The 22,461-nt window shown below is 40.3% G+C and overlaps 1 protein-coding gene across 9 annotated transcripts in view; it reads right to left on the bottom strand.

Annotated features, from left to right (window-relative positions):
- Positions 1-957: 957 nt before the first annotated feature.
- DTNA (dystrobrevin alpha) overlaps positions 958-22,461 on the bottom strand; it is a 597,879-nt gene continuing 576,375 nt past the window's right edge. For all 9 annotated transcript variants that reach the window (XM_033933728.1, XM_033933727.1, XM_033933729.1 and 6 more), the window contains one exon: positions 958-2,511. In XM_033933728.1, coding sequence (XP_033789619.1) covers positions 2,368-2,511 — 144 coding nt within the window. In that variant the 3' untranslated portion in view covers positions 958-2,367. The remainder of the gene's footprint in view (positions 2,512-22,461) is intronic.

Genomic DNA, 22,461 nt, shown 5'->3' on the forward strand with positions numbered 1-22,461 from the left:
ATAGATAATAAAGCCATTGAGAAGGGGTTCCCTGATTGGCAAAATCTTAAAAATCAGTATAGTTTGCCAATCCTATGCTGCCAGACAGATTTCCTGGGACACCAGGCCGCTCAGTAGTACAAATTAATATCTGAATTTTTGAATAAGAAACCAAAGACTGGTCTTCATGACATTTGGAGCATTGAGATAAAGCATCAGATTACTGCATCTCAATGGCCACGAATCTGGACTTGGAGGATGAGATGTATGGTGTCTGCATCTATGAGACAAACATGGTTTTTCTTGTTACATAGAGCATTTTAGACCCCTGTTCGATTACAGAAATTAGATAGTTCTAAGTCTAATAGATGCTGGCACTGTCATCTCGAAGTTGGGACGTTGGATTATCTATTGTACTATTGTCCCTTGATATTTAAATTTTGGAGATCTATCTGGGATCAAGTGAACAAAATATTGGAAAATCCAGTGGCATTGATGTACAATACCATCCTATTTGGTACGTTAATTAGGGCTAAAGCTAAATATCTGCTCGGAATAACAAACTTCTCTTTATAATGACAGGGGTTGTCATACAACTTATTTTGAGGAACTGGAAAAACTGGGATCGGTTAAATTATACTTTTTGGTAGGAATCTCTATGTCACACTTTTAAAATGGAATGTATGGTGGCCATACAACAGGGACATTATAGGAAGTTTATGGATATTTGGGAGCCATTGACAAAATTCTGTAAGGAGTGATTGTTGATTTTCCCCTTTGATAATACACATCCAGGGTGGGTGGGAAGATATTTTTAATTTTGAGTGCAAATTTTTGGACAGGTAGAAGGGGGGATGATATATGCATTTGTCATAAAATATAATTTTGATTGAATTTAAGTGCTGTTAAAGTGTAAGATGACTGTATAATATATTGCACTTATTTTTGGCTTTAAAATGAATAAAGATTTACAAAAAAAAAAAAAAAAAAGATAAGATAATAAAGCTGTGGTCAAATATTTGTTCCAATAAAATTGAGTTGTGTGAGTATTGGTTGATGGTGTTTAGCTTTCAGTTGCAGGTGACAAAGTGCAAATGCTAATGTTATGCCAGATTGCTTTGTTTTAATTGCTGCACAAATACATGACAGCATAGGGCTAGACAGGCAAAACAAAAATGATTGCCAGTGGCTGGCATACCTCTTACACACATTCATTTTCAATCTGGGACAAGCCAAAAGGGACACAGTCCCATCTATCCCTTGATCTGTCTTCACTTTGGTGCCTGGTCTTCCCTACCAAAATCCCTTCTTTGTTTTTCAGTATTCCACTGATATTGTCTTTATTCACCACCTTATCACATACCTTTGAAGAATGCATGCAGAACACCTGGAGGCTAGCTAAGGCAGCACACACTCAGAAATGAAACAAGGTTTGCAAGCATACTTTAAGCCTGAATCAGTAGGCCTCAAAATAATTATAATAAAAAAACAAATGTGATTTTTTTTCCCCTAGACATGCTTACTAAAGCTAAAATATAAACAAAATATTATGGAAGATTATTCAGGAGTAGCATTGGTCAGCTCAGGGATTGTATGGCACCTGTGGTTTATAAACAGCTTCAGTTAACGAGTACTTCAAAACATACTTCACAGTTTTAAGAAGATCTGTGCTGATTTAAAAACTAGATTCTATATAATTTGAATGTTTTCTTCTTTGTATATGACAGTGTCTATTTGGGAAAACATATTTACAGTAACAACTTGTATGGCTGATCTGTTAAAATTAGTTCAAAAGAAAATATTTCCTTAAAATTACTCTTTAGCCCTAGATCATAGCATTTTTAGTGTATTTTGTACAAGTCATTTTACACACAGTAGGACAGACTTGTAAACGAACTGCAGACAACGTCTGGTAGGTACCATTTGGGAAATGGAAATATATACACGCTTCAGGAGCATAAATTATTCAGTGTTAAATGCATAATCATGTTCGTTTTTACCCTCAGGGTGAAGTCCCCCTACCCCATGTACAGTGTATAAGTAAACTGCTTTACTAAAAGCTCCCAAGTACTGAGAAAGCAAACTCTTAGTTCTATAAACAGTATTAATATTGTAAACTGAACAGGTTCAACACCATGTGCAAAGGTTTCCATTGCTTGCATTAATACTACCTTACCATATTCAGAATTGCAGCCTAAAAACGCTGGCTGGTTGCTCCTTGCACAAAATCAGCTCAGAAACAATGCAGTCCAGTTTACATGTGTTCTAAATCAAAACTTTTGTTTCTGTTGCCTCCTCACCTAACACACACCTAAAAACTACAACTCTTAAAATGAAAGCACTGTGCTACAGTCCTTGGTACTTTTTTCTTTTTCGTATTGAAAAGTTTTATTTTGTCAGGAGACGCTGCACTTGCTCATTCCACTCCTCTCTGAAGTTAGCTGCCAGGCTCTCTTCATCATCTGTCCGCAGGCAGCTCTCATCATCATCAGTTCTTATGTAGCTGTCATCATCTGTTTGGCTGCAGCTTGCCTGGGGGAGGGGGTGGGGAGAGAAAAAAACTGAATGATGCTGAAATATACACCAGCCTCATGGAAAAGTGCCAGATTAAGTAACTCATTGAAAAGATCAAAACTAATCTTAATGTAATCTATCATTTCTATAATTGCAAACCTAAAAATAGATTCAAAGCAAATTAAATGAATAAAAAAAAAATCTAAAGATAAATTCCAAAAAGTTGTGCCTAAAAATGGGCGTCAAAGGCGCCATCAAATTGACAGGTGCCTATGTGCACCAGAAGCTAGTCTATAAGGTAGCACCTGGGAGCCATAGGGCCTAACTGCGAGGACGACATATATGTGGGTGGAGCAGAGGTGGACCATTGGTGTGCCTACCAGTTAGATCAGGGATCTCAAAGTCCCTCCTTGAGGGCCGCAATCCAGTTGGGTTTTCAGGATTTCCCCAATGAATATGCATTGAAAGCAGTGCATGTACATAGATCTCATGCATATTCATTGGGGAAATCCTGAAAACCCAACTGGATTGCGGCCCTCAAGGAGGGACTTTGAGATCCCTGAGTTAGATGTAGTAGGTGACATGTCTAAGTGCACCAACTGATGCCTACTGTTGATATGGCGAAAGAGAGCATGCCAATACTGATCTCATACCATATATTATGGGGCTCATAATCGAAAGAGAAAAATGTCCAAAAATCGGCCTAAGTCAGCACTTGGACGATCATCGGTCAAAAATGTCCAAGTGCCGATAATAAAACCGGGTTTTGGACATATTTATAAATGACCTAGGCCTTCATAGTGCTGCTGAATGACGATAACTAAACGGGGCATTTCAGGAGGAGTGTCGAGGACGGGAGTTGGGCGGGACGTGGGCCGGCTTAGATATAGTTGTACTGCATGTATAACCGAAAGTTATACAGCACAGGAGCGACGGAACTTGGATGTTGTAACTTAGACCATGTAAAACATGGTCTAAGTCACAAAAACCCACCTAAAATCACCAGATAAGCACTGCAAACACATAATACAGACTCCCACACACTACCCCAGTGATCACTGACCCCCCCAACCCCATATAAATCGTAATCACACCTTTAAAATTCAGCCTCCAGACCATCATCACCTGGCAGCCTGGCATAGGAAAACCTAGTCATGCTGCAAAGAGGCATCTTAAACCATCTTGGGGGTGGGTTAGGGACCCATAGAGAGGAGGACCCATGCCCATAAGCCCCTGTGATCACTGCATTGATGTTGAAACATGTGCACTCCCCTATACACCCTCAAAACCCTTTTTTACTACCATGTAAGTGGCTCCTGCAGCCATAAGAGCTACTGGGGTGGTAGATAATTGGGTCTAGGGGATTCTGGAGGTGGTTTGGTGAGGGAACTGTAGTGAGATGAAGACATGGCACCCTTTTTGTGAAGTTCACAGCAGTGCCCTGTAAGGTACCCCACTATTTAGGTACCATGTCTGGGTGTTCAGTCCAACACTTTGTAGACCCCTCCTACGTCCAACAGGATTTGTTCTAGGCGTTTTTGACTTGGACGAAAAGTTGGACAAAATGCTATAAAGATGGACGATTTAGCGACTTGGATGATCAGATCGGCAGGACGTACACTTGGATGATTTTCGAAATGAAAAAATATTTGGATGTATTTTTCGAAAATGTGTCATAAGCTGTTTTTTACATTGGACGACTTGCGACTTGGACGAAAACGGACTTAGACGTTCCTTTCGATTATGCCCCTCCACGTGTGTAAATTTGTAGCCCATTCTGGGCTCTTATGGTGCGTCTATTTATAGAATTGCCCTTCAGGCATATAAAATGTACATATAAAATAAATAGCAATTTAAATATCTATCTATACACACACACAGTGAACCCCCCAAAAAAAGCCCACACGAAAATGGGTTTTTTTTTGTGGTATCTTCCACAGAACTTGGATAATTCTTATGAAATTTAGTGTGTTGTGTCCTGAATGAAGCTGATGTAAAATGTTGTAAATATTTCCCACTGCACCACAACACTACCTTGTAAAAATGGATTGTGAACTAAATGAAAACACATCACAACATTTATGGCGTATCTTGCAGAAAAATGTAAAAGGTAATGTTTCAATTAAGCAGATGTTTGAAGTGCGCTCCCTTTGCATGAAGGCACGCCCTCAGTCTTGGTTGCCACTGATCTATGGACTTGTCAATTATGCTCTGCTTCAGCTGCGAACAGAGATGAGGTGCTGTTTCAGGTCTTCGACGTCAGATATCACTAACTGGTAGATGCATTCCTATACCAGCCCCCAGATCCGGTTGTCAACTAGATTTGGGTCTGGTAAATTCACAGGCCAGAGGTCTGGACCAATGAAGTCTGGGGTCTCCCAATGTAGCAGTTCTATGGTGTCCTTTGTCTGATGTGTTGGGGCATTGTCCTGTTGGAAGATAAAGTAGTCTCCCAACATGCGATGGAGTGCTGGCAAAAGCTTCTGCGTCAAGAGGATGTCCCAGTAGTATGTATGCACCATTAATCTTAACCCCAGGATCGATGAAGAACAGATTTGTGAAACCAAGCTTCGAGATTGCGACCTAGACCATGACTGATTGGCTGAAGGTTGGGGCGGGTCCATAGTAGGCATTAACCTCACACTTCAGGGTTGTTGAATGCATGTACAGGTGATCATTCTGTGTGTTAATTGGTGGAGCTACTGTAAATATCTTTTCATCTGTAAACCAGACGAAGCTGACTCTGCTCTGAGTACTTGGTCAAAAGCTGCTTGCATTGTTTCAGGTGTGTGTCTTTGCTGTGTAAAGTTAACTCTTGGGCTTGACACTTTTTAAGACACTTTAATTTCAGATCGTCATGAATTATCCTAACCACAGTTGTCTGGCTTATTTCTGCTTCTCTTGCTATTTGGCGAGTTGCTTGGAGTGTTTGTGGCACATCCTCCTGGCTCAGTACAAGATCATAGTAACATAGTAGATGATGGCAGATAAAGACCCGAATGGTCCATCCAGTCTGCCCAACCTGATTCAATTTAAATTTTTTAAACTTTTTCTTCTTAGCTATTTCTGGGCAAGAATTCAAAGCATTACCCGGTACTGTGCTTGGGTTCCTACTGCGGAAATCTCCGTTAAAACCTACTCCAGCCCATCTAAACCCTCCCAGCCATTGAAGCCCTCCCCAGCCCATCTTCCACCAAATGACCATATACAGACACAGACCGTGCAAGTCTACCCAGTACTGGCCTTAATTCAATTTTTAATATTATTTTCTGATTCTAGGTCCTCTGTGTTCATCCCACGCTTCTTTGAACTCAGTCACTGTTTTCCTCTTCACCACCTCTCTCGGGAGCGCATTCCAGGCATCCACCACCGTCTCCGTAAAGTAGAATTTCCTAACATTGCTCTTGAATCTACCACCCCTCAACCTCAAATTATGTCCTCTGGTTTTACCATTTTCCTTTCTCTGGAAAATATTTTGTTCTACGTTAATACCCTTCAAGTATTTGAATGTCTGAATCATATCTCCCCTGTCCCTCCTTTCCTCTAGGGCAGGGGTAGGGAACTCTGGTCTTCAAGAGCCGTATTCCAGTTGGGTTTTCAGGATTTCCCCAATGAATATACATTGAAAGCAGTGCATGCAAATAGATCTCATGCATATTCATTGGGGAAATCCTGAAACCCCGACTGGAATACGGCTCTCGAGGACCGGAGTTCCCTACCCCTGCTCTAGGGTTACATATCGTGTACAACATTAATGTGCTCTTGTGTGCAAATCATGCGCAGTCGTCTGCTGCCTGATTTAAGAGCCACAGAGTCCATTGCTCGTATCTTGCATAGTAGCACATCAAGGTCGTTTTTGTTCCAACCCTTCTGAAGGGACCTCTTTCAACAACTGTCGACTGCTGTAACCTTTTAGCAGTACAAAGTTCTTTATCAGAATTCAATCTTCTCAGTGAAAACCATTTTGATACAGAAACTGTTTACAAATTATCATCTGCTTCTGTGCATATCCCTTAGCAACAATTCATTTTCACAAAGTAGTGTTGTGGTGCGGTGGGAAACATTTTACATCAAATTCATTTAGGACACGACGCACTAAATTTCATAATTGGCCAGGTTCTGTGGAAGATACAACAAAAAACATTTTGGTGTGCTTTTTTTGTTCACAGTGTGCTTTGAGAAAAATCTACGCGTCAAAAAATCCAGACTGCAGAGCAAATAGGATCTTTAATCAGGGTGTCCCTTTGAGTTTTTTACTGTGCTGTTTTTCCCCGACTGCAAGAGGAGCCTATGATATGAGCATAAGTGCAAAAGAGCTGATTATAGCTATTTGCGAATAGTAGAGACTGTGAAGCCCTGCTTCGGTCTCTGAGGCTCATTTGATTTAGTTATTAAGCATATACAGTAAAACCTTGGATTGCAAGTAACTTAGTTTGCAAATGTTTTGCAAGACAAGAAAAACATTTTATTAAATTTTAACTTGATAAATAAGCAATGTCTTGCAATACAAGTACGTATAGTATACACACATCACATCATCACAATTGAGCCAATGGTTCTTCTCTCTCTGACACTGCGGGAGTGTAGTGACTGTTCTAAATGAGCGAGGTCTTGCAATATGAGTACATACCGTATTAAATTTTTTGAGTTGTGGAACGAATTGTCTTGAGCTTCCATTATTTCTTATGGGGAAATTCGCTTTGATATACGAGTGTTTTGGATTACAAGCATGGTTTTGGAACGAATTATGCTCGCAAACCAAGGTTTTACTGTACTTCTTAGCACAAGTCAGCAAACTTTTAGACCTGCCGTTAGAGTGCATACTTTACAGTAATTTTGTTCTGCAGTGTTACCCTGTGAATTTGAGGAGTATAAATCTAAATATCTCTAACCATATCCTGTTCTATATCCATAACTTGGATTTCAGCAAAGCCTTTGACACAGTTCCTCATAGGAGGCTTATCAACAAACTTAGCGGGTTGAAGTCAGGACCCAAGGTGGTGACCTGGATTAGAAATTGGCTGACCGACAAGATGACAAGAGAGTGGTGGCGAATGAAAATCGCTCGGAGAAAAGGAAGGCGAGTAGTGGCGTGCCTCAGGGATTGGTCCTGGGGCCCATTCTGTTCAATATGTGAGAGATATTTCTGAAGGATTAAAAGGAAAAGTGTCTCTCTTTGAAGATGACACAAAGATTTGCAAGAGAGCGGATACTCTGGAAGGAATAGAAAACATGAGAATAAATCTGTGAATGCTAAAAGAATGGTCTAACGTTTAGAAGTTAAAATTTATTACTAAGAAGTGCAAAGTGATGCACTTGGTGAATAAAAATTCAAAGGAGCTGTATATGTTAGGGGTTAAGAAGCTGATTAAGCAGTATATTTCTGCATCTCGATTGCCACGTATTTGGTCTTGGAGGATGAGGTGTACAGCTTCAGCATCTATGAAACAAACTTGTTTTTTTCTGTTGCATCGTTCTTTTTGGACCCCGGTTAGATTGAATAAGTTGGATAATTCAAAGTCTAATAGATGCTGGCACTGTCATCTTGACATAGGAACATTGGATCATTTACTGTTTTATTGCCCTAAGATACTCTTTTTTTGGAAATCGATTTGGGGACATATTACTAATATTTTAGAATCTGAGATTCCTTTAACTTATGAAGTAATAATCTGTGGTACCATTTTGTATATCAAAGACCCCCTAGATAAACATAAAAGAAGTCTCTTAATTATGACAAGCACAGCTATATAATTGATTACACTTAACTGGAAAAACTGGGATCGTCTCAATTTTACATTCTGGTGGGCAAGTTTATGTCAAATATATAAATATGAGAAAATGAGAGCTGATCAGTTAGGGAATTTAAAAAACTTTAATCTAATATGGGGTCCATTGACATCTTTTGTAGATTTAATATAATTATACATTTGTTGTTAGAAGAATTGCACATTCAGGGAGGGAGGGGGGAGGGGGGAGGAATATATAGGTTATAATCAAATGGGGACAGGGTGGTTTATAAGTTTAAAATATGTCTAAGTGGATAAATGTGTAATTCTATGTTTAAAATATGTAGTTAATTACAGAATTATGATAGATCTATAGATTCTTGAATGATAAAGAATAATTTGGGTGGGAGGGTTATTGGTCTGTAAGAATATTGTAATATTTTAAGTGATGTCTATAGTGTAAATGTTTTATTTATTGTTCTTCACTTATTGAAATTATTTTAAAATGAATAAAGATTATTAAATAAAGGAAGTAAAACAAAACAAAAAGAAGAAGCTGATTTGCATGGATTGGGAGAGGGACCTTGGCATGATAATGTCTGAGGACCTCAAGGCTGCGAAATGATGTGACAAAGTGGTGGCCATAACCAGAAGGATGCTGGGCTGCATAGAGAGAAGAATCATCAGCAGGAAAAGTGAGGTGCTAGTGCCTCTGTACAAGTTGCTGGTGAGGCCCCACTTGGAATATTGTGTTCAGTTCTGGAGGCCATATTTTGCTAAGGATGTGAGAAGACTTGAAGAGGTCAAGAGAAAGGCGATGAAAATGATATCGGGATTGAGCCAAGAGATGTATGAGAAGAGGCTTGAATATATGAATATGAATATCCTAGAGGAAAGAAGGGATAGAGGAGATATGATATAGACATTTAAATACTTGAATCTTATTAATCTACAAAGAAATCTTTTTCAGAGATGGAGAAGCGGTATAACAAGAGGACATAATATGAAGTGGCAGGGTGGTAGACTTAGGAGTATTACTAGGAAACACTTTTTCAAGGAGAGGATGTTGGATGCCTGGAATGCCCTCCCTGCAGAGGTGGTGGAGGCAAAAACAGAGACTGAGTTCAAAAATGTGTGGGATAGACACAAAGGGGTAAATTCTCTATTACTGCGTTTATTTTAGGCGTGCTTTAGGCGTCCGATGTAAGTGAATAATTACAGAATTAAGGGTCTTAATTAATGTTAATTGGGAAATAAACGACACATAGACGTCCCTAAGACGTAGTTGACGGACTGACGTCTATAGAAAGCATAGTCCCATCTCCAGCTCTGGACGTGGGCGTTCTGTGGGCGTTCCGTGGGCGTGCCAAATGGGGACGCTAGATGAGCGCTACCTGAGCGAGCAACTGCGTCTAAATATCGTGTATTATGTAGACGTAAGAAACCCTGGTCTAACTTGGATTTCAATGCCGTTTCAACTATCGTAATTGTGGCTCTTTGTTAGACGCAAGGCAGACATCCGCTGTGTTTTTTCATCAATAATTCCAATAGTGAGTTTGAATAGGTAATTTTCATCTTTTCTCTGTCCTAATAAATATAATGACACCATAACAATGGAACACATTATATTGCATGGATAACAAACCACATTTCTGCCCAAACAATAATATAATTTAAACATGGCTTTTACAACCCCCTTTTTTTTCTCAACAAACAGCACTGCAATCGGCTCTCTTTTGAAAGCAAAGAAAAAACAGCACACATTATCAGCACTTAAAAAGAGAATAAACAGATACACACCTTAACATTCAGCTTCCCTCATTGCAAAATGGAGGTCTTCAGTTGTACAAAACTGACCTCATTGTGACCTCATCAATCTGCACCTTCAAAGTAGTATGCCACAATTAAAAGATGTGCTGGGTGTAGAACTCACAACCTCTGGATGTTAGGAGCACAGGCTCCTAACACATAGAGCTACAGCTGCTTCTACTTAGGTCCATCTCACCACCCTTCCATATCATACTTGACTGAGCTGTCTATGCTCATTAGCGATCATATCAGGATGAACTCAAATAAGTTTAAGCAAAGGAATGCCTAAAGATTTGGAAGGTTTTCAAGTAGAAAACAAATATCAACTATGTATTAAAGAATTGCAGCACAAATGACGCTGATCGGCAAGGGCAAAAAAACACCACTTTTCTGGGTATGACGCCTAAACGGAACAGATTACTTACAGTCATATATGCATTAGTATAGTGCTTAGAATGAAGATTAGCGTGTGAGAAAAATGGAGCTCCACCTCACATGTATTCAAGCACACTTGGGAATATGGGTTTGGGGCTCAGTGAAAGCAGCGCTTTTAACCATTGAGCTACCACTCTTTTATCTCAGCCTACTATGACATTATAGCTAAACTCCTTTTCCCTTAGCACTTCACTAAGATATGATATGACAAGGGAGCCAGAGGCATTGGAGCTGTAGCTCAGTGAGGAAAGGCACTCTCTACCAATCTTCTGGGCTTTGAGGGTTCAAATCCCAGCCTGTATTTTACTTGTGGCATATCTACCTTCCAGGTGCACTTTGATGATGCTTTCCACTTCTTATGGGCGTACTTGCAGCAGCCAGTCCACTCTACATCAATACTGTTGATTACATGCTCAACGACGCCGATATCGCTGTTATACAAAAAAGTACAGCAGAACGCTTAGAAGCTTACCATGTAAACCTAATGAAACTTCACCTCCCCCAAACACAATGACAAATTATAAATGAAATAAATGAAGATTGGGAAGTAAGAGGTTCACATATTTTAGCTTAGCTATGCATGTTGGGGTGGGTGGAAAAACAAACTAATATTATGTCTTTGGTAACCTTAGTCAGGACTTGAACCCCTGACCTTTGGAAGATACATGCAGTGCTTTTAAGCACTGAGCTATGTTGGGGATTTGGGAATGGGAGTCTCCAGAAATGACTTTAGGTACAAGCTTAGAAGCTTACCATGTAAACCTAATGAAACTTCACCTCCCCCAAACACAATGACAAGTTATAAATGAAATAAATGAAGATTGGGAAATGAGGTTCACATATTTTAGCTTAGCTATGCATGTTTGGGTGGGTGGAAAATAAAAAGAACATTATGTCTTTGGTAACCTTAATCAGGACTTGAACCCCTGACCTTTGGAAGATACATGCAGTGGTTTTAAGCACTGAGCTATGTTGGGGATTTGGGAATGGGAGTCTCCAGAAATGACTTTAGGTACAAGCTTAGAAGCTTACCATGTAAACCTAATGAAACTTCACCTCCCCCAAACACAATGACAAGTTATAAATGAAATAAATGAAGATTGGGAAGTGAGTTTCACATATTTTAGCTTAGGTATGCATGTTTGGGTGGGTGGAAAATAAAAAGAATATTATGTCTTTGGTAACCTTAATCGGGACTTGAACCCCTGACCTTTGGAAGATACATGCAGTGCTTTTAAGCACTGAGCTATGTTGGGGACTTGGGAATGGGAGTCTCCAGAAATGGCTTTAGGTACAAGCTTAGAAGCTTACCATGTAAACCTAATGAAACTTCACCTCCCCCAAACACAATGACAAGTTATAAATGAAATAAATGAAGCTTGGGAAGTGAGGTTCACATATTTTAGCTTAGCTATGCATGTTTGGGTGGGTGGAAAATAAAAAGAATATTATGTCTTTGGTAACCTTAATCTGGACTTGAACCCCTGACCTTTGGAAGATACATGCAGTGCTTTTAAGCACTGAGCTATGTTGGGGACTTGGGAATGGGAGTCTCCAGAAATGGCTTTAGGTACAAGCTTAGAAGCTTACCATGTAAACCTAATGAAACTTCACCTCCCCCAAACACAATGACAAGTTATAAGTGAAATAAATGAAGATTGGGAAGTGAGGTTCACATATTTTAGCTTAGCTATGCATGTTTGGGTGGGTGGAAAATAAAAAGAATATTATGTCTTTGGTAACCTTAATCAGGACTTGAACCCCTGACCTTTGGAAGATACATGCAGTGCTTTTAAGCACTGAGCTATGTTGGGGACTTGGGAATGGGAGTCTCCAGAAATGGCTTTAGGTACAAGCTTTGACAAGGGGTAATCATTGCCAAGTATCTACAGGTGTATTTGATCTGAGAACACCCAATGAACGTCCAAAACGATTTCAAAATTCTAACGGCTTCTATGACGTCAGATGCTACTTTATGGTTAGGGTTAGGGCTACAGTTAAGTAGCTCGGTAGCTCAGTGAGTAAGCGCGCTGTACCAATCATCCATAGGTTGTGAGTTCAACTCCCGGCTTGTCTTTTACTTGATTATAACTTTTACTTGATTATGCTGCAGGAGTGTGTTGTTGGGGTGTTGCAGGGGTGTCTAGGATGATAGAGAATAGTCACTTGCATTTTCAACAATGCATTTGAATTTCTTAAGATGAAACCTTAGTGAGCCGGGGGAGGAAGGTCATCGCAGCCTCGCGCCTCAGATGAAAAGGTTAATTTTTTAGGGACTGTGTAAGCTGATCTGGGACAGTCTTCAGCGACTCGGAGCCCTCCTCCCGGCTAGGCAGAAGGAGGAGGCTTTGGCGGTGGTGGTTTTGGTGGTGAGTGAGGGCGGGAGGGGGGAGTCACCTGGCTGCTGCATCTGCACTCCTGCTGGCCACAGACCTACTGATCACAGAACAGAGATCACAGAAGCACGCAGGTATGTGCGCATGCGCGGCTAGGGTTTTATTATATAGGATATACACCTATCGCATCTCATTTTCATCACAAACACATTAGCGAGACTATACACAATACATTACAAAGTTGAGCTTGGGTTTGATAAAATAAACAGCATAATTTTGACTCTGTATTACATTTATTGAACCATACTTAAGAATATGGGTGTTGCATCCGTGACAACGGTGCTTTACACCATTGAGCTACCAGTCTTTTGCCTCAACTGACTGTGATATGATAGCTAAGTAGAGTATACTTTAGCACATCACTAAGGTATGCTATGATAGGGGAACCAGAGACACAGGTGTAGGTCAGTGAGTAAAAGCACTATATCGATCATCTGTAGGTTGTGAGTTCAACTCCAGGCTTGTCTTTTACTTGTGGCATATCTACCTTCCAGGTGCACCTTGATGATGTCACAATGAGGTCAGCATTGTGCTGCTTGCTACTTCCTCTTCCTGTGAACTAGAAGCCACATTCAGGTCTAATCTGTGTTTTGATTCTGTTTCTAAGTTGGGCCAGTGTAAGTTATGGGATTTACCTTTGTTGTGAAGAATGAGCTGATTGTTGCAATGTTTTAAGACCAGGAGAGTGTTCTTTCGAGCAAGATATCACTTCTAAACTATCCTCTCTGAAATAATGTCTCTAAATAATCCTCTCTGGGAAATCGAGAGAAAGCTTATTGGATGACTTAGGGTGCCTTTCCTGCCAGTCTTTGTGGAACTTAAACGAAGTTTATAAAAAGTCTATATGGTGTTCAAAGTCCTATCCTTTCCACTTCTAATAGGAGGTGAGTATGACATTTCTGTACAGCTTTCTGTGTAGCATACATCTACCGGTTCCCACCTTCCATACTGATAATGTAAGTTCAACACCCACTCGGTACGTTTCATCTTCTAGTTCTCCTTTGAAACATAACATATTTTTTTTCCTTGTATTAATGGTAAACTGTACAATTCTTATATCCTAGAGGAAAAAGATACAACACAGCAGTGTTCTCTGTCTGCCATTCCCTACCTCACTGATATTGCTAGATCAACTAATATATAGTTTACAAAATGGTATACTGTGTTTTGGTTATCTTTTTCATCATCCTATACTTACAATGCTGAATGAGTGATAATAAAGAGTATAAAAAAAGTATAATCTTAAGAAAAAAAAAAAAAATCGTACCCACGTCTATCACGGGTCCATTGGAGACGTCTTAATGACGTTTCAGAAACCTGCGTCTATATTGCGCGAATAGGTTGTAGGGACGTCTACCGCACGCCTAAGTACCGTTTGATTGGCACTTGCGTTTACCGGACATCTAAAGCACGCCTAAGTTAGACGTACTAATAGAGAATTTACCCCAAAGGGCCTGATTCTGAATAGGATGCCAGTCTCAGAGGCTGCCTAAGAAGTGGCTGAGAATCAGGTACTGGTGTCCTATGCAAAACTACATCAGCCCTAACAAACAGATGCTTAACCCCCCCCTCCGATTCTCTAACTGACGCCCATGTCACCAGCGCTTGTTAGAGGGTCACGCCTTTGCTGAGGGATCCCTTGTCATCAGCTGATCATGAAAAACAAAGATTCCTGATGCAGGCACTTGCTGAAATACAGTTGTCAGGTCAACAACAAAATTTATAACCAGAGTAAGGCTCCAGTGACACAATTATGCCCCTGGCCGTCTCTGTTTTTTTACATATCAAACACAGCTCATCAAAACTTTGGACATTAGGTATATCCCTCGTAAATAAACACTGGACAAGCAAAAATAATAACTGTTATTCTAATTAGGTTCTATCTCAATGGGATAGAATTTGTCACCTCTAGGAGAGGTAATGGTTCTTTCCACATCAGAATAGACAGCCTCATGAGGCCCGTGAGGAGAGGGAAGTATGAGGAAGTGTTTGGCATATCTGCGAGAGCAGACCATCGCTCCCGCGGTATCACCAGAGGGTGTTGCCCCATTTTCCAGAAAAGTGGTACCGTCTCCCAGAGAGCAGAGAAGAACATCTGAGAGAGACCTGTGAGAAGTACTGGGAGGTGTTTGGTACATCTGAAAGAGCAGACTATGGCTCTTGCAGCATCTGACATCATCAGAGGACGTTGCGCCATTCCACAGAAAAGTGCTGCCCCAGCTGTGGCACACAGCCACTGGGCGTGCCCTAAGGGGCATGCTATGTCTCTTAGGAGCCCTCTTAGAACACTAAGAAGGACCGAGGAGGATCTGAGAAGTTTGTTTTATTGTCTTTGGTGAGCTATATTTGATTTGATTTTACTATTATTATTATTAGGGAAGGAGAGGAAAGTTGTAGGTACTTCTACCCCAGTGGCAAAAGATCCAATGGCTTTGGCTGAGAAGCCAGATTTAAATCAAGTAGTTTCCTTCCCTGGAGTTTCTTTTAATTCCTTGGGAAAAACTCTACCTCCATAACCGTCAGCGGTATTATCGTCACATGTGTTGGGGAGCCAAACCCAAGCTGGTTCTGGACTCACATCATAAGACAGTTTTCTTCCTGAAGAAATCTCTTTACCAACAGAACTGACTCAAACACCTCTAGCAGTTCAAAAAGATATTTCTCTGACAGGTATTTGGACTGTAGTTTCAAAAACTGAAACACTTTTGAGGAACGTTGTTCCACAATTGAGCTCTTTTACAGCTGAATTGATTACTAAGTTTAAGGAAATGGATAACAAAGTGGAGAATATTTCTACTCATGTATCTTCTGTTGAGAGTAAGATTACATCATTGCAAAATACCAGTTATCTGTGCTTTCAAAAATAGTTTTGTTTCTTCACTGTAACATTGTAAATGACGGCAGATAAAGACCTGTCTGCCCATAAGTTATACCCGTTTAAAAAAATAATGATTAGATTAACTTGTCTCTTCTTTAATATTTTTGGACCATAGACTGTAAAGTCTGGTATTGTCCTAGGTTCTAAATGCTGAAGTTGCCTTCCAAGCTCACTCCTGCCTATTCAACCATCCCATTGTTTGCAGGATATCTACTGTAAAGTCTGGCCAATAACATCCTCATGTACCATATTAGTGGAGTTCACATTAATGCCCACCCCAGCCCATCCTACACCGAATCACCATATATAGGACACAGACCGTGCAGGTCTGCCTAAAACCGGCCTTAGTTCTTTAATTTACATCCTTCGTTTTCTAATTAGAGATCCTCTATTTTTAGCCCACACTTTTTTGAATTCCATCACCATCAAGATTGATATGATGAAAAATATTATGAGGTATTGAAATTTATTTATTTATTCAAGTTTCTATACTGTTCTCCCAGGGGAACTCAGAACGGTTTACATGAATATATTCAGGCACTGAAGCATTTTTCCCTGTCTGTCCTGGTGGACTCACATGGTTCAGCGTGGGTTTGAACCCACAACCTTAGGGTACTGAGGCTGTAGCTTTAACCACTGCACCACACTCTCCCCTCTTAGATTCCTCAATTTTCCAATAACACATTATTTCTCTGCAGAAATTCTGGTAAGGAAATATTTTAAAGAGGTACTTGGTTTGACAAATTCTGAGAGTATGGTTCTCGTAAAATGCGATTACCTTCCTGGAAAAGTTGTTTTGGCACCGGAGGACCCCCAAGCAGTTGCGAGTCCAACAGCTAGCACAGATTTAACTGCATTTCTGGAGGACTCTATGGATGCTATCTCTGTTAGGGCTCCCTCCTGGTTACCTTTGCTTATGAAGGTGCTAAATCTGCAGTGTTGACGGCATATTTTAAGAAGAAATCCTTGATCTTTTGTGGGAAGATATTACAAATTTTTCCAGATGCATCTAGGAAATATTAAAGTATCAAGAAAGGCCTTTTAAACCTTGAAGAATCAAGGTTTGCCTTTCTTGATACTTGAATATTAGTAAAAGGACCTCATTTTGATACTTGAATATTAGTAAAAGGACCCCATTGTCCTTCTATGTAATACTTGAAGAATTAAGTATTACATAGAAGGAAATGGGGTCCTTTTACTAAGGCGCTAGCCATTTCAGTGCTCGCTACATGCTCATTCACATATGCTTACGTGTCCATAGAATATAATGGATGCGTTAGTGTTTAGCACGTGCTAAAGTGGCTAGTAATCTAATTAGTAAAAGGACCCCAATGTTTTTCTCACATTTCCCCTGTAAATGTTATGTTACATTTCAAGGAACACAATATATTCGCTTTGATTCTTCTCATGTAGACAATTTTCTAAAAGAACACGATAAATAGTGGGATAGTAAGACGGTGGGGCTTTCAAGTTCTAGGAAAATTGTTCAGTCTCAAGCTCTCTATTATAGCTTAGTTATTTTTCCTATTTCTGGATTTCCTTTTAAATTGTTTAATTTCCTCCCTTGATGGGGTATAAACATTAGACCATATTTCTTTATTTGATGATAAGTAATTTTCTTTTTACTACTTTCTTGCATTTTCTTATGTGAAATAATATAAATGGTTCCAAATGCAAATAAATAAAAAGAATATACAGCCCTGAAAACTGGAAAATGTATTTTCATTTCAACTGCATGGTTTAGTTATCACTTTCTTCCCCATTGCACAAGAATACTGCCTGAATTAAAGACTTTAATGCACAAATTTCCAGAGGAATAGGGGTGCTTCCTGACTTTATATTGAAGACAATGTCGTATGCACAAGAAGATAATACAAACTTTGTAGAATAGCATTCACTGGCATAAAAGCATGCAATATATGTCTTAACTGTACTCATAAGAACATAAGCAGTGCCTCTGCCGGGTCAGACCAGAGGTCCATCCCGCCCAGCAGTCCGCCCCTGCGGCGGCCCAACAGGTCATGACCTGCCTTAATCACCAGAAGGGGCCCCCTTGCCCCCTAGGTTTCTCATCGAAGTCCTATCTTCCCATCAATGTCCTAACCCTCCGGCCTTGCACCTGCACGACCTGGTGAGCTGTCTATACTTATGCAACACCCCAGCACCTCCCTCAGTACCCCACGATCCCCTTTTCTGTTATTTTTCTTTGCTATGATGGAAACCTCCATTTGCCTCAACTTTTCACATGCCAATTATTTACAGTGATGTTATAACATGCATGCTATAATATTGTATGTTAGTGTCTCCTCAGCACAGTTTTCTAGGGAACAGGTTACCAGACAAAGCAAGCAGTGTGTGTGTGTGTGTGGGGGGGGGGGGGGTAATTCTATAATACTACAGGTGCTGCTTTATGACATCTATTTTAAGCATATTCTACAAGAAAACATTGGTGCCTATTTTTCTTTACAGAATACTAGTGCAAATGGCTGAAATTACATGTACATTAAAGCTCGATCTCTTACACCAGCCCTACTCCTGATATAAATGCTCACGCCGAGATGTTAATATGTACCTGCTAAATGATAGAGCTCTATAATTTATTTACATGCCTCTGCACTCTGCCCATGTGCATCCCTACCAGCAAAATACGTGCCATTAAAATATAGGGCTCCTTTTACAAAGCCGCACTAGTGGGTTTAACGCGCGTGACTTTTCATCACGCGCTCACCCCCGCTCTGGTTGAAAGAGGAGGCGGTAGCGGTTTAGCGCGCATTACAGGCGTTAAACCGCTAGCGCGCCTTTGTAAAAGGAGCCCATAGTGCATATTTTCCACTAGTTGGTATAAGAGGCCACTTACATGTGTAAATAATTAGAATATCTATCAACTTAATCAATGAAGAAATGTATACTATAAATCACTAAAGTAATATTAAATATTGGTAAATGACCTTCTTAAGTTTTGCCTACAAGATCATATAACATCAAGCTAAATCTCAATGGACTTTATAATTCTTCATCAGGTCAGCTGTTAATTCATTTTTTTTTTCTTTTTTACTTTATTATATATATTTAAACATCTATTTAATTAAGCCAAAAATATTTAGCAAAACTTATAATCTTGCAGGCAAACCTCAGAAGGTCATTTACCAATATTTAATATTAATAAAGAAATATATACCATAAATCACTAAAGTAAGGACTAGTTAATAATTAGAATATCACCACTGAAGCATTTTTCTGCTACCCAAAGCTAGGCTGCTCTTTATAGAAGGAGGTACCTAATTTAAGATAGCAAGTAGGCACCATTTTAGGACCTAGTTTATAAAAACATTTACAAAATACTAGCATAAGCAGCAGAAATCATGCCTATTGGGAGGCATGGACATTTACACTTGTTCTTGAGCTGATGTAAATATCCACACCTAGATTATCCAAGTGTGCTCATAGATTAGTGTACTGTATATTCAGCACTGAACCACCTAAGTTAATTTGCCATATCGGACTACATAAAAGTCAGTCCTATCATTATGTGGTGTCGCTTAGGCAGTTCAGTGCTGAATATCGCACTTGAGCAGGAAAAGTGAATCGAAAAATTGATTCAATAGGCTGAACTGAATCAAAAAATTTTTCCCTGAAACAGGCAGCACTATTCTACACATGTAGATTATCTCCCAATGGCCACGTGCCATATGGAGAAGGAATCCACTCTGGATATTTTCTGTGATTCTCCTCTACTTCACTGGGAGTTCTAACACCACCTGTAGTTAGTACCCAAGCACCAAGAGCTCCAACACAGAACGTGAAGTAGGGTCACCAATGGGAACATTCCCAAGAATCAATTGTTCTGCTCAAAAGGGAACATTAGAATAACAAACAGCTAATAGCCAACCACAGCATCAAAGGAACTCAGGAAGTACCCTGCATGCACTGTGAACATACTTACAGAATTTTTCAAGGCCCAAAAGAGCTGGTTGGCATCCAAGAAACAACTTGAATAAGCATAAACAAAATGAAGCAGTAGGCAGTCACAGGAAGGAAAGGATGGGAGTCTAGAATGTCTCACCTATCTACTGGAAAAGATGTTATCAAGGTAAGGACATAATCTCTTTTTCCAGTGCAATAGGTGAGACATTCTAGACATGTGGAACATACAAAAGCAGTCTCAAAAAATCTAAGGTGGGCTAACCATGCTGACCTTCAAGACTGATGACCCCAAAGGCAGAGTCCTGCCGTGCTGCCACATCCAATCTGTAAAATTGGCAAACATGTGCAGAGTGGACCAAGTAGCTGCCCTACAAATCTCCTCAGGGGAGATTGCCCTAGCTTCAGCCCATGAAGAGGCCATACTTCTGGTAGAATACACCCTAACAGAAACAGGAGACTGTTTACTGCAAAGAACGTAGGCTGATGAAATGGCCTTATGGATCCATCTGGAAAAGGTGGCCTTGGAAGTGGGGGCACCCTGCTTAAAAGAATGAGTCAGCACAAAAGGATGGTCAGAGAGATGAAACTCATTTGTGACCTCTAGCCACACTCAAAGCCCCCACCCCGACACACCTTATAGGCTGTGACAGCCTTACTCACTGTGACCCGTGCTAGAAATATGCTGCAGCCTGCCTCAGCTCTCTTAAATTAGTTGGAATCAGAGAATCACTGTCTCATGCTGGGAATGCCAGGGAAGTTCTGGTAGCTCCGCAGACTGACCTTTTCAATGAATCTCTATAGTCGGGAGTGGTACTTGAGGACTGGAGAAGGGCGAATGTGGTCCCTCTCCACAAAAGTGGAAGGAAAAAGTAGGGAATTACAGGCCAGTAAGTCTGACTTCTGTGGTAAGCAAATTAATGGAAATGCTTTTAAAACAGAGAATGGTCAAGTTTCTGGAATCCTATGGATTACAGGACCAGAAGCAACATGGATTCACTAGAGGTAGGTCTTGTCAGACAAATCTGATCAATTTCTTAGACTGAGTGACCAGAGAATTGGATAGAGGATATGCAGTAGATGTGGTGTATTTTTAGCAAAGCCTTTGACAGTGTTCCACACAGATGTCTAATAAATAAACTGAGTGCCCTCGGGATGGGTCCCAAAGTGATGGGATGGGTGAAGAACAGGTTGAGTGGAAGGCGACAGAGGGTAGTGATCAGTGGAGATCGCTCTAAGGAAAGGAATGTTACCAGTGGTGTGCCTCAAGGTTCTGTTGTTGGGCCTGTTCTTTTAAACATTTTTATAAACGATATTGCTGAAGGGTTGTCGGATAAGATTTGCCTCTTTGCGGATGATACCAAAATCTGCAATAGAGTAGACACAGTAGATGGTGTGAATAACATGAAGAAAGACCTAGCAAAGTTTAAGAACATAAGAATAGCCTTATTGGGTCAGACCAATGGTCCATCAAGCCCAGTAGCCCATTCTCACAGTGGCCAATCCAGGTCACTAGTACCTGGCCAAAACCCAAGGCGTAGCAATACTGCATGCTACCAATACAAGGCAAGCTGTGGATTCCCTCATATCTTTCTCAATAACAGACTATGGACTTTTCCTCCAGGAAGTTGTCCAAACCTTTCTTAAAACCAGCTACGCTATCCGCTCTTACCACATCCTTTGGCAATGCGTTCCAGAGCTTAACTATTCTCTGAGTGAAAAAAATTTCCTCCTATTGGTTTTAAGAGTATTTCCCTGTAACTTCATTGAGTGTCCCCTAGTCTTTGTAATTTTTGATGAAGTGAAAAATAGATCCACTTGTACCTGTTCTACTTCACTCAGGATTTTGTAGACTTCAATCATATCTCCACTCAGCCGTCTCTTTTCCAAGCTGAAGAGCCCTAACCATTTTAGTCTTTCCTCATACAAGAGGAGTTCTATCCCCTTTACCATCTTGGTCGCTCTTCTTTGAACCTTTTCTAGCGCCACTATATCTTTCTTTGAAGAATGGTCTGAAATTTGGCAGCTAAAATTTAATGCTAAGAAATGCAAGGTCATGCATTTGGGCTGCAAAAACCTGAGGGAACAGTACAGTTTAGGGGGTGAAGAACTTATGTGCACGACAGAAGAATGGGACTTGGGTGTGATTGTATGTGATGATCTTAAGGTGGCCAAACAGGTTGAAAAGTTGACGGTGAAAGCTAGAAGGATGCTAGGTTGCATAGGGAGAGGTATGGCTAGTAGGAAAAAGGAGGTATTGATGCACCTGTATAAGACTTTGGTGAGACCTCATTTAGAATATTGTGTACAATTCTGGAGGCTGCACGTTTAAAAAGATATAAAAAGGATGGAGTTGGTCCAGAGGAAGGCTACTAAAATGGTGTGTGGTCTTTGTCATAAGGCGGATGGGGAAAGAATTAAAGATCTCAATCTGTATACTTTGGAGGAAAGGCGGGAGAGGGGAGATATGATAGAGATGTTTAAATACCTATATAATGTAAATGCGCATGAGTCGAGTCTCTTTCATTTGAAAGGAAACTCTGCAATGAGAGGGCATAGGATGAAGATAAGAGGTGAAAGGCTCCGGAGTAATCTAAGGAAATACTTTTTTACAGAAAGGGTGGTAGATCCATGGAACAGTCTCCTGGAAGAGGTGGTGGAGACAGAGACTGTGTCTGAATTCAAGAAAGCCTGGGAAAGGCACGTGGGATCTCTCAGAGAGAGAAAAAGATAATGATGACTGCAGATGGGCAGACTAGATGGGCCATTTGGCCTTTATCTGCCATCATGTTTCTATGTT

This window comes from Geotrypetes seraphini, chromosome 2, assembly GCF_902459505.1.
Source record: "Geotrypetes seraphini chromosome 2, aGeoSer1.1, whole genome shotgun sequence".
NCBI lineage: Eukaryota > Metazoa > Chordata > Amphibia > Gymnophiona > Dermophiidae > Geotrypetes > Geotrypetes seraphini.